The sequence below is a fragment of the Nannospalax galili genome, unplaced genomic scaffold, assembly GCF_000622305.1.
Source record: "Nannospalax galili isolate Female #2095 unplaced genomic scaffold, S.galili_v1.0 scaffold525, whole genome shotgun sequence".
NCBI lineage: Eukaryota > Metazoa > Chordata > Mammalia > Rodentia > Spalacidae > Nannospalax > Nannospalax galili.
Genome location: NW_008353937.1, coordinates 1978577 through 1992786, shown reverse-complemented (window position 1 = coordinate 1992786; position 14210 = coordinate 1978577). Strand labels below are relative to the sequence as shown.

General features: G+C 51.4%; 1 protein-coding gene across 1 annotated transcript in view; it reads right to left on the bottom strand.

Moving 5' to 3' along the window:
• Ago2 (argonaute RISC catalytic component 2) overlaps positions 1 to 14210 on the bottom strand; it is a 45548-nt gene that overhangs the window by 18704 nt on the left and 12634 nt on the right. Inside the window, exons 4-10 of the mRNA XM_008851066.2 lie at positions 8389 to 8570; positions 6030 to 6166; positions 4519 to 4653; positions 3958 to 4045; positions 2357 to 2504; positions 1544 to 1663; positions 1293 to 1415 (exon numbers count right to left, since the gene is read on the bottom strand). Of these exons, the coding sequence (XP_008849288.2) occupies positions 1293 to 1415; positions 1544 to 1663; positions 2357 to 2504; positions 3958 to 4045; positions 4519 to 4653; positions 6030 to 6166; positions 8389 to 8570 (933 nt within the window). The remainder of the gene's footprint in view (positions 1 to 1292; positions 1416 to 1543; positions 1664 to 2356; positions 2505 to 3957; positions 4046 to 4518; positions 4654 to 6029; positions 6167 to 8388; positions 8571 to 14210) is intronic.

The following is a 14210-nucleotide window of genomic DNA, read 5'->3' as shown; positions in this document are numbered from 1 at the left end:
AAAAAAACCCATAAATACAAATAATTTTTTTAAAAAACAAAAAATTAAGTCAGATATAGAGGTACACACCCATATTCTAAGCACGTAGGAGCTGGAGGAAGGAGGATCAGTTCAAGGCCAGCCCAGCCACACAGCAAGTGAGGTGTCAGTCTGGGCTATATTGCACGAGACCTTTGTCTAAACCGAAAAATTACTGGGTGTAGTAAAGCACGTCTTTACATCCCAGCACTGAAAAGGCAGAAGTGGGTAATCTCCCTGAATTCCAAACTAGCCTGGTCTACATAGCAAGTTCCAAGTCAGCAAGGCTATAGAGTAAGATTTTGTCTCAAAAATAAATAAATAAATAAACACAAATACAAACAAACACACACACACACACACACACACACACACACACACACACAGGGTCCAGTGAGATGGCTCAGAGGGTAAAGGCACTTGCTGCCAAGCCTGACAACCTACATTCCATCCCTAGGCCCCACATGGTAGAAAACTAACTTACAAATTTTGCTCTGACCTTCAAATACACGCTATGTGGCACATGCACAACCTGCCTTCCCCTGCTCCAAAATTAATGTAAAAAAAAAAATGTTTTTGGAAAAATTATAAAAATAAGAGAAAACCTAACCAAACCTCTACCATGGGTCTCAAAGACTAGAGTAAAATTTCAGTAAGAAGAGTGGCCCAGCAGAGGCCCTGGCCCTCAGGCCGGGCACCCACGGCTCCAGCACCGTCACCCGGGGCCCCACAGGAAATGCACACAGTACCTAGAGCTTGGGAGTTCATGGCCAGGGTGCCACACACAGTGATAAAACTAGGTCAAACCAGAAACAAACAACAACAATAAACCCCACCACACAACAATGGTGTGAGCTGTGTGGTGGCATAGGTCTGTAGTCCCAGCACTGGTTATGTCTGAGGCAGGAGGATCTTGAGTATGTAGCAAAACACCATTTCAAACAAAGCAACCAACACACACACAAAAAGAAATGAAACGAGACAAGGGCCCAGGAAGCAGCTCCGCACTGAGACTGTCAAGCGTGAAACTGAGCTCTGGTGGGATAAGATGGGACTTTTGGAGATGACGGGCAATGTGGACACTCTTCAAAAGGATCCAGGAAATGGAGTCCTCGAGACATATCTCCTTGTGGGTACAACTCAGAGCAGCCACCTGCTGTGCCCAGTGTTTACCCCACAGGTAAGGACTCCAAATTTGAAGGAGCCAGACACAGCTGCCCTCCCTACATCATCATACGTAAACAGTTGCCCCACGCCACCCCCTCTGCACCTACCCTGCCCCCGTAGAGGATGGAGGGTGGCTGCAGAACACGTCCAGTCACGTCTGTCATCTCGTCTTTGACCATGATTCCAAACTCACGGACGTAGGGATCTGTATTGAAACTTGCGCTTCGCATCTTGAAAAGAGAGAAAGGAGGCAGGAGTCAGCGGGGGGAGGCTGCTGCTCCTCGGGTGGCTATGTCTGTGGGAGGGTGTCCTTGCCATGGTGCCCCTCCCTGGAACAACCCGAGAACACGAGGCTCACCAACTTGCTGATCTCCTCTTGCCGATCGGGTGCTGACCTGGCAGTTGCTCTGATCATGGTTGAGGTCTGATTGTCTGTTAATTTCTTAATGCATCTCTGTCCAGCCACTATGTTACAGACCTACGAAGACCCAGACACATCAGTACACATGCTGTGTGTTCAAACAGGGGAGTGGGGGGAGTCTCAGAGGCAGAGCCGGGACCAGTGCAGGACAGCTCCACAGCCTCTGGCTGGCAGCAGATCCCTCTAGGCAAACCCAGACTGACAGATTTGCATTCATCAGCTTTGGATGCACTTTGCTGGGCACATGGGGAGGAGGTGCTGGTGCCACTCAAGATTTCTGGGCTTGAGCCAGACATACTGAGCCATATCTGTTATCCCAGGACTTGGGAGGCTCAGGTAAGAGGTTCACTATGAGTCTGAGGCCTGCCTGGGTTACAAGTTGAAACACTGTCTCAGAAAAAACAAAAAACAAAAAACTGCCTAGCTTGCAGGAAGCCCTGGGTTCAAACCCAGCACTCCATAACAAGCACGCCTGCAATTCCAGCACTAGGGAGGTCCTCTTCAGCTACATAGCAAGTCTCACGCCAGCCTGGACGACACTAGACTCTGCTCTCTCAAACAGGACAAAGGGAGTGCTGGCTCGAAGGAAGAGAAAACCATCCCAGCAGAGCCGTTAATCCCATCCCATCAAAGGGAAATAAGCCTGGCAATGCCCATGAATTGGCCCAGTCCCTACAGCAGCAGGATGAATTGTGGGGTCTGGGTGTCTCTCCTCCCTACCCCAGGGATGCCTGCACAGCAATGACTTGCCTCCAAGGGAAGGTAGGTATGTTTTTGCTCCTGTCCGACTTGTAAACACGGAAGGTGGGGGTAGCGCAGAACCAGTTTATGCCTGTCTTTGAAGTACTGGGCCACTGTGCACTCCACTGTCTGCCCACTCTCCTGCTGCAGCGGGAACCTGGGGGTGGGGAAGAAAGAGGCTCAGAGAAACCTCCCAGGATCCCCGAACACTATAGTGAACGCCCCTCCCAGGGCAGTGATCTGTGTCGTGTGAGATGCCAGTGCTCCAGTTCTCTCCTGGATTTTCAGGCTGTCTACACCTGCTGGACACCACTGCCTATCTACGTGCCTAAGACATGCAACAATCGGTTTCTTATGACACAGCTCTGGACACAGGAAGACAAATCCAGAAAGGCCTGAGTATTCTGCAGCAGACCATGGTGACTTTAAGTCACCCTGCATGCATGGTGGCCAGAAGGAACTGGGGCCTTCCAAGATAGGAGCAGGAAAGTCATAGACAAAAGGCCTCCCTGCAGGGCTGGGCAGGAGACACCCCCAACGTCACTAGGGGAGGCAATCTGCGCCACATGCTGGGGAAGGACAAGACCCTAGTTGAGGACAGGCCATGTCACCCAGTCTCCCTCTTATGTCCAGACTACTACCAGGCAATCTGTCACCTCTACCCAGTGGTCAGAAGGTGACAGGATACAGACCTAGCCCCATGTACTTACTGTTCCATGAGGTCTGGAGCACCTCGGTACCCCAGCAACAGGCCAAGTGTCTCTCATGAATGACCACAAAATAAACAAGGACGTCCTCATTGAGCACAACAGACCCAGAGCAGGGCACAGAGCCTGATGTGTCACTTTACCCAAAACACAGTCAACTGTGTTCTTGCCATCAGGCAAATGATAGCATGACCGGATGCTAGCATGAGATTCAGAGGAAGACAGGTACACTGGCAGTTAGCAGATGTCTGCTACCTACCAAGGTGTCCCTGCTCTGAGCACCAAGCATGGTAACACTGCCACTGGTAAGGACGAGCCAGACAGGTCAGGGCATATATCCCCACCTCCCCTGTGTAGGTGGGATTTCAGTGTTGGATTTTTTTTTTAAGATTTATTTTGCTGAGTGTGGCAGCACATGCCTTTAATCCTAGCACTCAAGAGGCAGAGGTAGGTGGATTCCTAAGAGTTCCAGACCAGCTTGATTTCACAGTGAGTTCTAGGCCAGTAAGAGCTACATAGTGAGACCCTGTCTCAAAAAAAAGATTTATTTTCTTTGTATGTGTCTGTGTATCTAAGTGTAAGCTCCTGCCAAGTCCAGAGGAGGGCACCAGGTCCCTTGGAACTGTAGTGACAGGTGGTTATGAGCCACCTGATGTGGGTGCTGGGAACTCAAGTCAGTTTTGCTTTGTAAGGCAGTATACTCTTAACCACTGAGCCATCTCTTCAGCCCCTGGAATTCACTTTTTAAAGTGAAGCTGAGGAGCAGGTGTGCCACACAGGGAGGCTAATGACCGTTTCAGAAGCTCAAACTGATCCTTACAAGACACTAGTGGCTCCAGTGTCTGAAAATCTGAGTGAGAGGGAGGGTCTGGACGACAGGGGCCTGAAGGGCGGGCATCTCACGTTTGGTGACTGGCAGGCCGCCGGGTCACGTTGCAGACACGGTACTTCCTCTTCATCTGCCCACAGTGCGTGATCTCCACCTTTAGACCTGGTGACAGACAGCAAGCATCAGGCCACTGTTGTCATGCATCTGTTGTCCAAGCCCCACTCTAGAATCAGTTTACACATGTGGCTTCAGATGAAGCCATGGGGTTCTGGAGTTGGAGCCTGGGACACACAAGCCACCCACAGGACACCTCTACTGGACCCAACTTGTCCAGATACACCTTCTGCCTGCAAAACTCAACACAGTAAGACTTGGGTGTCACTGCTACAGCTGAGGGTCATTCTAGTCCTCATGTTTGTGGCTCGCAGAGATGGCCCACCTGCTCCCACCCATGTGGCTGTGCTTGTTAGACTTCTGGCCCCCTCTGTGGCATGAGCTTTAGAACCATGGTCAATATGTCTGGCTCACATTCCTCCCTCCACAGGGGCGGAACAAGAATGAGTCATTGCTGGGAGAGGGGACCTTGGGGAGCCTCCCAGCCCAAGCCTGCTGTGCGGGACAGGGCACTTCAGTACCTTTAATTTCTTTGGTAAACTTCACCCTTTGGGAATCTGTCAGAGGTTTTTGTTGCTCTTCAATACTTTTAAAATCCAGAACTTCACAGACAAACTCGATCACCGGCTGAGCCTTGTAAAACGCTGTCGCTGACACTGCGTGAGGAAAAGACCAGAGCAGGTGGTGAGCCCCTTTGGGTGGACCACGTGATACAACAGGAGCAGCTCTGCAGGCCAGGCAGCCTGGGGCACAGGGAGGAAGACTCCTGGCCTCAGTTTCCCTCTATGGAGTTCACCCATGGCCGCTAATGATAAGAAAGCCAATGTCCACTATGCCCAAGGTAGGAACTGACCCTAGGAGAGCCCATGCTCTCTCTAAGCCAGGGGCAATCGTAGGGGCTAGTCGAGTCTGAAGATGAAGTCACTCAAATCACTCTGGGTTCTGAAAACAATCCAAGCGTAACAGCACGAGGGCCATAACCTTGGAGTCTGTGGGCTTTTCGGACTACCTTCTCTAAGAGGCTTTTCTGAGGGTTTCCCATTCTGTGCAATTCTTTCACAATGTAGGTTTTCCCAGAGCTTTTGTGGTAATCAGCTCCTGCGTGAGGAGAGGCACTCTCCCTCCCCACTTTACTCTCTAGCAGAGGGATGTGGGCTCCAACAAACAGCACAACTCTGGGTTTCCTGAAGTGGGGAGAATAGCAGGGAATTATAACGTCCCCCCAAAAGGTTAATGTTGACCTCACTGAAAGGTAATAGGATTGTGAGCACTGTGACCCAACCAATGGAGCACAATTAGAGGCATTACTGGGGGTGGTAGACACTGGGATGTTTCTGGGGCCTGGTTGGAGGAAGTGAGTCATTGGGGGAGTGCTCTTGAGGGGTACACCTTATCCCCGGGCCTCTTCTACCTCTCTGCTTCCCGGCTTCCCGGCCATCATGACGTGAGCAGCACTGCTGTGTCACAGCCTCCCTGCCATGTTCTGCCCCACCACAGGTCTACCGTTGATTAGGCCAAAACCTCTGAAATTGAGTCTAACTCTTTCCTCCTTTGAATGTCTTCCTTTGGAATTTGTCACAGAGATTAAGGTCTAACAGACTAGCCAAACCTGGTAGGAGAGCCCTGGGCAGTGGCCAGGTCAGAGCCCCTAGTGGAGCCCCACACTTAGAACAAAGAGCAACTGGGAGCTATAGGGAAAAAATGAGGGGTGTGACCCCAGCCCCACACCTGGCATGCTCTAATAGTAAGTACAAGGAGCCTGGTGGAGGCAGCTCCTCAGGCTGGCTCAGTACCCTGGGGGGCGGGGCACTCCAGAGGCTCCAACATCCATCTAAGAACCACTGCCATTATCTTAGACACCGCACAGGCAACAGGCTGGCACTGGCCATGAAGATCCTTCCCACGGCTCAGGCCCTGCTACATGTACAAACAAATAACACCACCCCACACCCCTGCAGTGAGGGCCACCGGCCACCCACCCCACATCCCTGCAGTGAGGACCCCTGCAGTGAGGGCCACAGGCGTTGCTCACCATCAATATTCAGCATCATTTTCCAAAGAGAAGGTCGGACGGACTGGTGGAAGCCAAACCACACTTCTCGGCCACCACCCAGTGGGTTGGAGCAGCCCTCAGAAGCAGTAAAGAAAGAGCGACCCACGGGGGTGTACCTGCAATGAGACAGGCCCTCTCCCAATCAGATGAAAATAGCCAGGAAGTATCAGGCTGATAACACCTCTCCTCCAGGCAGCCCAACATGCACACCCATGCCCAGAGACCATTCTAGGCTTTCTCCTGGGAAGTCCTATTCACTACATGGAGTCCAGCCTGCATTTGTACTGTGTCAGCAGCAGCCCTGGGGCATATGGTCTTGCAGCAGGGACAGCTTGAGACCTTTAACACACCAGCTGGGTAGAGTGCAGGGGGACCTCTCTTGGGACTTCACATTGGTATGAGCTGGGACCCACTGTGGTTCTAGCTCAGACTCACTGTTCCATACTTCAAGGCCATCCTTGTTGTGCATCTCCTGTAAGGACAGAGCTGGTATGGGACGTGCTCCAGCTCGGGCTCAGCCTGCTGGCCATGCCGGGTCCTGAGATTGGCTGCCACTTCCATCCTGTCTCCCCTCACTCTTTTCTTCACCCTACAGTGCACACAACTGTGCACATCCCTTCAAGTCTTGCTAGTTCAAGGCTGTGCGGTGGAGGCAGCAGCAGCCTGCCACTAGCAAGTGGGGTCCTAACGGCTATTAGGCAGAGGCAGCCCCAGGCCCCAGGGAGATCTGCCATCCTCCACGCGGCACCCTTCAGTGTACTGTCACCCAGGCTACAGACACCTGTGGCGTGGACACTTGGGACATGCCACCAGTCAGGACACTGAAGGAAAGTCGGTGGTTGGCTGCACTGTCCCCATGTAGGCTGATTAAATCAGGGAGCATATCCTTTTCACCTCTAGCCCAGGCTGTGCTAATCCTGCTGCAATGAATACTTTCTCCCTGATTATAAAATCAGTGTAAATAATCCAAAGGAATTCAGAAGAAAGAAACTACACGATTTTCTGCTACTTGATTATAATATAGACAAGAGGCTAGGAAGATGGCTTACTGGGTATGGACACTTACTGCCAAGACTGATGACTTAAGTTTGATCTCCAGGACCAACAAAGTGGGAGGCGAAAACTCACCCCTGCAAGTTGTCCTCTGACCTCCACCTACACACTGACATGAACACATGAACACATGCACACAATCAACAAATGTTTAAAAAGCAGTACAGGGGCTGGAGAGTATGCAGGAGCCAGCCCTTGAGTTCCTGGTTTTTCCTTTAGTTTATTATTTAGATTTCTGTTAGCAGCTAATTTAATTTATTGTATATTTTAAACTTATTATGCTAATTTAAGCTTAAGAATTTGGGATTTTAGGGGCTGGAGAGGTGGCTCAGTGGTTAAGAACACTGGCTGTTCTTGCAGAAGACCCTGGTTCGAATCCCAGTACCCACATGGCAGCTAACAACTGTCTGTAACTCCAGTTCCAGGGGATCCGACAGCCTCTTCTGTCCTCCGTGGGCATTTCACAACACAGGTGCACTTACCTACATGCAGGCAGTACACCATACACATAAAATAATAATAAATAAAATATTTAAAAAACAAACAAAACCAGTACAGACATGGCTTTGGCAATTGCCACTCTGGATGTCTCTGTGCACACCTGCCCCCTTCTTGTCAATAGTTCTGAGCAGTAAGACAGATCAGGGACATGCTAGGAGTGACTGCCGGCCCTAGATGTGGTCTCTTCCAAGCCTAATGTGTAGCAAAAGGAACCCCCAACGCTCCCCTCAGAGCAGAGAGGGCTTGGTCCCTGGGCCTCAGCACAGAGCTGTTCCTGTAGCACATTCTGACCTCCCTGGTCCATTTGCACCTGGGTAAAGGACACGCCACTGAAAAATGGTCACCGACCCTCTGCCTGGTATGGCAAAAGGTGATCCTTGAATGAACCAAGAAGGCGGAGGTGCCTGGTGTGTCCACCGTCATAAAAGCTCTGGAGAAGTCTCCTGGGGGTGGATGTTCATTTAACACAAAGCCAGGACTGTTGGTCTATTCTGGGTGTCCACTGTGACAATAAAGAGCCATCAAAGTGCTGCTCTGGGCTTTGCACAGGGACATGTGGACAACAGGTACACTTGGCCTCAAAGACAAGGAGGCCAGTTTTCTGTGATCAGCTGAGGATGCTGGTGACTACTTTTGACATCACCCTCTTCCATGTTCTTCCCACAGAACACCCATATGGCCATCACCACCAGCCCCTCCCTTTCTGGGTCAGGATCTCAAGCTTTCTGACATACCTGGACCGAAGCTGGAGCTTGTGGCCCTTTGTCCCCCCCAGTGCTCTCACCTCATGGATGGTAAGTGCCTCATGACAACGTCCAGGGCCTGGATCGTCTCAAAGGGGACGCTGGGCAGCCGCCCCGAAAGTGCATCATGTAACGCCTGCAAGCTCACGCATGACACCCACTTGATGGACACCTTGAAGATGCGGTCCTTGCCTTCTCCCGGCAGCGTGACCTCCAGCTCCACCTGCCAAGCACAAAGGTCATTGTCCCAAGATGCAAAAGAAATTCCATTTTTAAACTTTGTTTATTTAGTGTGTTTGTGTGTGCACGGGTATGCGTGCATGGAAGCCAGGCCAACGCTGGGTGTTTGACCCAATCACGCTCCATCATGTAGCTTCAGATAGTCTCTCATTGAACCAGGAGCTTGTGGGTTAGGCCTGTTGGTCAGTGAGCACCAGAGAGCTGCCCGTCTCTGCCTCCCCAGCACTGGCATTATGTGTGTATGCCACAAGGTTTGACTTTCTACACAGATGCTAAGGATCAAACTCAGGTTCTCAAGCTTTTACAACGAGCACTTACCAACTGAGCCATCTCCCCAGCCTCAAATTTATTTCCTTTTGATGAATGTGCAATCACACAGCTGTGTGTGGCTGGCTATGTGACCACTGGCTACCAGACAGTGGTCTAAAACACATACTTTGGTCAGTCCTCAGCACACAAGGCACCATGACCCCCTCAGATGGCCACCTTCCTCCTGTACCTGCTTCTCCATGACTTAGAGCCAACCCACTGCTAGACCATCACTGTGTCTAGAGTGCATCGTGACTGCAGCCCCCAAACTGCTCAGGCGATGACCAAGATGGCATCACTGTGTTGACATGTTTCCATGCTTCCAGAACCACTACTACAGGTGATAAACTATTCACACTTCATCCTTAAGCATCCAAAGCCATTCACCACTTCCTGTATGCATCACCACAGACATGGAATTGGTAAACAGCCCGAGGACCCAGGGACAGGAAAGGGCAGAGGTGGAACTTGGTTCAGGCTAGACCACTGCCAAAGGCCCTTTCATTCCACACGCAATGCTGGTGTGTCAGAGTCTCAGCATAGGGCTAGGGCTGTCACTCACATGGAGACATGACCCAGATGTGTGACCACGGCCCAACAACTAGCACATACCCGACTCTTCACAGGCCTGCTGCCTCTACAGCACTGTACATCTTAAACACTATCGACTCAGGACCCTGCACCAGGTCAGTGTTATCTGAATGCCCAGTATAGCCACTCACTCGCCTGCCTGCACCCAGTACATCCACTCAACTCGCCTGCCTGCACTCAGTACAACCACTCACTCACCTGCCTGCACTCAGCTCCCACCTGCTCACCCTTGTGGCCTCCGTTACCTCCCACACCTTGCTAGAGGCTCTGAGCAAGAACCAGATCCCAATAATGCCTCCTGCAGAGTCCTTGTGGACATATCCTTTTCACCCAGACCAAGGTCCACTCTAGGAAGTTCTGTCCCCACTCTACCCAGCCACATTTAGAGCTCTGCAGCATCTGACCCCTCAAACTGGATAAAGTCCACCAGTGGACAAGGGCAGTAGACAAGAGTATTCCTCAAGGCAATCCGCCTTGAGCTTCTAACAGAGGAGAAGCTGTGCTGCAGCTGCGGAGCCCGTGGAAACCACAATGACCAGGAGATGCACCTGGGCTAAGTGACTGAGGTGCCAGGGCCAATAAGTTTTAGGATGGTAGTCTGGGGGCAGAAAGGACGGGACCAGGGGTGCCTGGGACAGGAAGGAGCCGCTTGGCTGTCAGTGAATGTTTGTTTCATTTGCAACATTTTAAGTCAGACAAAATTAACAATTACTAAATACAACACATCACACACACACACGACAAGGTGACAGGTGTCACTACACCCTGGTCCCCACCCCCACTTTTCGATCAGGGTGGACCACAGAAAGGGAGAAGAGCTGCACCCACCTCAGGGTGTCTGCCTCCAGAAAGGGAGGTGGAGCTACGTATGACCAGCCTGCGGCTTGTCTGTGGCCTGCCTGGGGTGGGAGGGATTCTGCATGCATCCAACACCTGGATGCCATGACAAAACAGTCCACTTGCCCAGGGCTCAGGCAGCAGGGAGCACGCCACTCATGAAAACCAGCATGTAGGTGTGACAAACCCTCATGGACCGTGGGCACTTCTAGCCTTCGTATTTCTACAAACAACAGTTCACCTGGCTCTATGCTGAAAACTGGTATCAACCAGATACTGGTTAATGTCACCCTTAAAGTGCCTCTATAATGGAAAATGAGGGAACCCCAAGGGGAGATTTCCCATATCAAAACAGGTTAACACTAAGAATACTCTAGTCCAGTCTCCTTATGGCCCAGAAAGAGCTGTGTCCACTGCAGGCTCCCAGCACTGTGCTAGTAACCGGGTCTAGACAAGTGTGCAGGGGCCTGAGGTAGAGATCTTTGCAAGGCAGCTGAATAGTCTCTGAATAGCAGGCCCCCTTTTATGCCCCGTCTGCTGGCCATACCCCTCTGGGCCCAGTAACAACATCCCTGGGCCCCAAGTAGAAGCGCAAATCTGTAGCCTTGAGGTCTGACCTTGGGTGGGTGGCTCCATCAGGCCCTTGGTACATGAGGGGAGAAGCAGACAGACTGCCCACTGACAGCACTCCTGCCAAACATGGAGGCTGATATCCTGTGAGCTGTTGATGGAGATGCCACAGCTGTCCTCTGGATGCAGACAGCTGAACATATCATGTGACACCAACCCGGGCAGGGACGAATCAGCTAAGGACTCAACCTCTCTGGGAACTGATGCTGAGTCATGCGCCCTGAATAGACATCCTTGTAAGGAAGAGGCAGTCGTGAGAAAATCCCCACTCTGGTGCCATACCACTAAGAAGCAGTGTGGGGTGGGGGGGATGGCACACAAAGAAAGTGTCAGAGGAGGCAGCACGCGGAAGCAGTTGTCTTCAAGTCTGCCCTGTGCTGATCTCAGCTGCAAGGCCGCCTACCCCTATCCATGTGGAAAGTGTTACAGCACCAGCAGGTGTCTGGTGTCAAGAGGACCCTCCTGGCTCCAGAGAGGGCGTCACACCCACTGTATTGGCCAGGCCAGACCAGGCCAGAGCAACAACCGCAGGGCTCAGTGGTGAGGGTTCTTTCCTGAGGGGAACATGCAGGTCACGTCCTGTCTCAATGTGCCCAGGGGTCTATATTTAAAGAGCTGCTGTCACTGTACCATCCAAACACACTTGTCCCCAAACCAGTGTATGTGTGAGGTGTGCTAGAAACCCAGAGGCACCCTAGCGAGTGCCAATGCAGACAGGAGGGCAGGTGGAGGCTCATCAGGGTCCTTAGCAGCACGTTCTGGATGTAGGCACAACAGGGGCCCATAGAGATGCCAATGGGGAGCCCTGTTTGCCTCCCCTCCCTGGGCCTCCTGGCCACCGGGCACCTTCACGGCAGCTTAGCAGTCACCTGCAACACTCCTATTGTGATAATGACTTTTACAAATATGGACATGCTCTGGGCAGATGGGCTAACCTTGCAACCAAAGCTAATCCTATCTTAGCTTGTTTATAGTGCAGACAAGCTCACTGAGCCTGTGCTCTTCTTGTGACCTGGGCAGATGCCTTAATCCCTCATGACTCTTCTTTGCCCTCAACCCAAAATAATGTATGAATGTGTGTGGATGTTTTGCATATTCAGGAAGTGCAACAAACAGTATGGGAGGGGGAGCACAATTCTTAGGGGACAACGAAGTTATGAAGATTATCCCATTTGTGTTGTAAGCAATGGATGGGATTCAACTGATAACATCTGTTTGTGGCTGGGAGCACTGGTCTAGGTCAGGAGGGGTCAGAAAGGGCAGAATTCTTCTCTGGATATAATACCTCAATAAAAGAAGAGGGAGTCCAGAGAGAATTCTGAAGCCACAGGTTCTCAGCAGTTTGGGTCCACACTTGACTTAAAATGGATGCCAGGAATCAGGCTGTTTTCATTCAAGCACAGCCACAATGCGGCAAAGCACACACCCTATGAGCTGGGCCTCAGTTATAACTTCCATCTAGGAAAGGGACACTCACCTCTCCCTGGTCTGGGAGACCGCAGCTCAGATGGTACATACCTGTGGGCAGCTGGCATATAAAGGCTGTGGGGCGAGAAACAATGCGCAACAGCTGTTTTCACAAAGAGACTCGGGACTTCAGCCCCAACGTGAAGCAATGTGCACAACTGCTTGAGTCTCTCCAACCCTGAAAACTGAGGCTGTGTGCCTGGTGGACACAGTTCTCTCAGCCCTCAGGAGGTGTCCTCTGTCCACATGGGGAGGCTGCCGAGTCCAACAGCAATGGGAGGGAACGAGGGAAGGCGCCGCGAGGCAAGCACGCTGTGCAGGTACCCAAGCCAGGCTTCACGCCCCATCAAACCTTTGGGCAGATGCCGAGCTGGTGGACGCATGAAAAGTCCTCTTTTACTCCAGATGACATAAAGGAAATGACCACAAAGAAGCTTTTCTGGTGGCACAGGAAAGGACAGCCCCTCTTCAGTGGTTCAGCTGCAAGGATTTAATCTGTCCCCAGCATGTCTAAAGTCAGGAAACCCCAACAGCTGGCCAAGGGCAGAAAGCAGGTCTCCTAAGCTCTCTAGGGCTCTAGTTGCCATATGAAAATGTACAAGGGTGACTGGGATTAAGTTAGGTACTGGACACCCTCTAGGCACCAGCCATGTGCACAAAGGCCTCCTGTGGGCACTGGGTACCCCCAAAATGCCCTGGATGCACAGGCTAGGGAAATCATGCAATAACTGCAATAATTGCACCCACTATACCTGCTAAGTGCTCCTATGTCCTGGGCAGGAGGCTGGAGCTCTGCAAACTTCATTATTCACCCTGCAATGTGGGGACCAGAAGGGCACCCAGAGCTGAGGAGAAGTACAGAGACCTGCAGCAAAAACCTGAACTGCAGCAAAGACCCAGAGACATACCACACACAGGAAAAGCAGAGCCACCCATCCCAGCTGTCCACTCTCCAGTGCAGGTGGTCAAGGCTGGGTGAAGGTGGCCTATCCCAGGTTCTGTCACCAGGAAACCTCACATCCCTGCCTGAGCAGTTAACTCGTATAGCTGCACGTCCTGCCTCTGAACATCGCAGACTCCCAATCACTTCTTTAAGACCACTCTGCCTATGTCCCTCCCAACATCTAATTATAGATACGTATGAGCAAAACTGTGAATAAACTCCTTATGCTTTTCTTTCTTATACAACTTCAAACAAAAACAAATGTGTAAATTCAATGCAAAACCTTAAGATCAATAAACCTCAAATTCACAGCATGTTAATTTGCCAGGGGGAGAGCCCGCTTGGCTCATTTCACACCCAGTCCTGGGATTCCCTCCAACTCAGAACGCAACACCCGTCATCCTATCCTGGGGTGGCAGTGACAACCCACGTGCCACTGGTGATGGGAATCACGAGACCAGAACACACAGAGCTGTGTGGTCACTGGCCTTGACCCCCACCTTCCTGTCAGCATGGTGACATGGAACATTGCTGCCTGGCTCTGCTGGGGATATACACAGGCAGGGGGGAGCTAAAGAGCTTAGTCACTCTCAGATGATCAGGAAGATGCACCTGCACAACTGTAAAAAATGTCCTGGTCCCCTGGATTCTCCAAAGAACACACTCTGTGGAGTGAAGGCAGCTCCAGAAAGAACCGGCTCTTACTTTCTGTGGCTACATTGCTGGCTGGTTCTCTCTCTCTCTCTCTCTCTCTCTCTCTCTCTCTCTCTGACGGAGAGAGAGAGAGAGACTCTAAGCTGGTCTCTCCTCTTCTCCCACACCACACACACCAACACCCCGCGTATA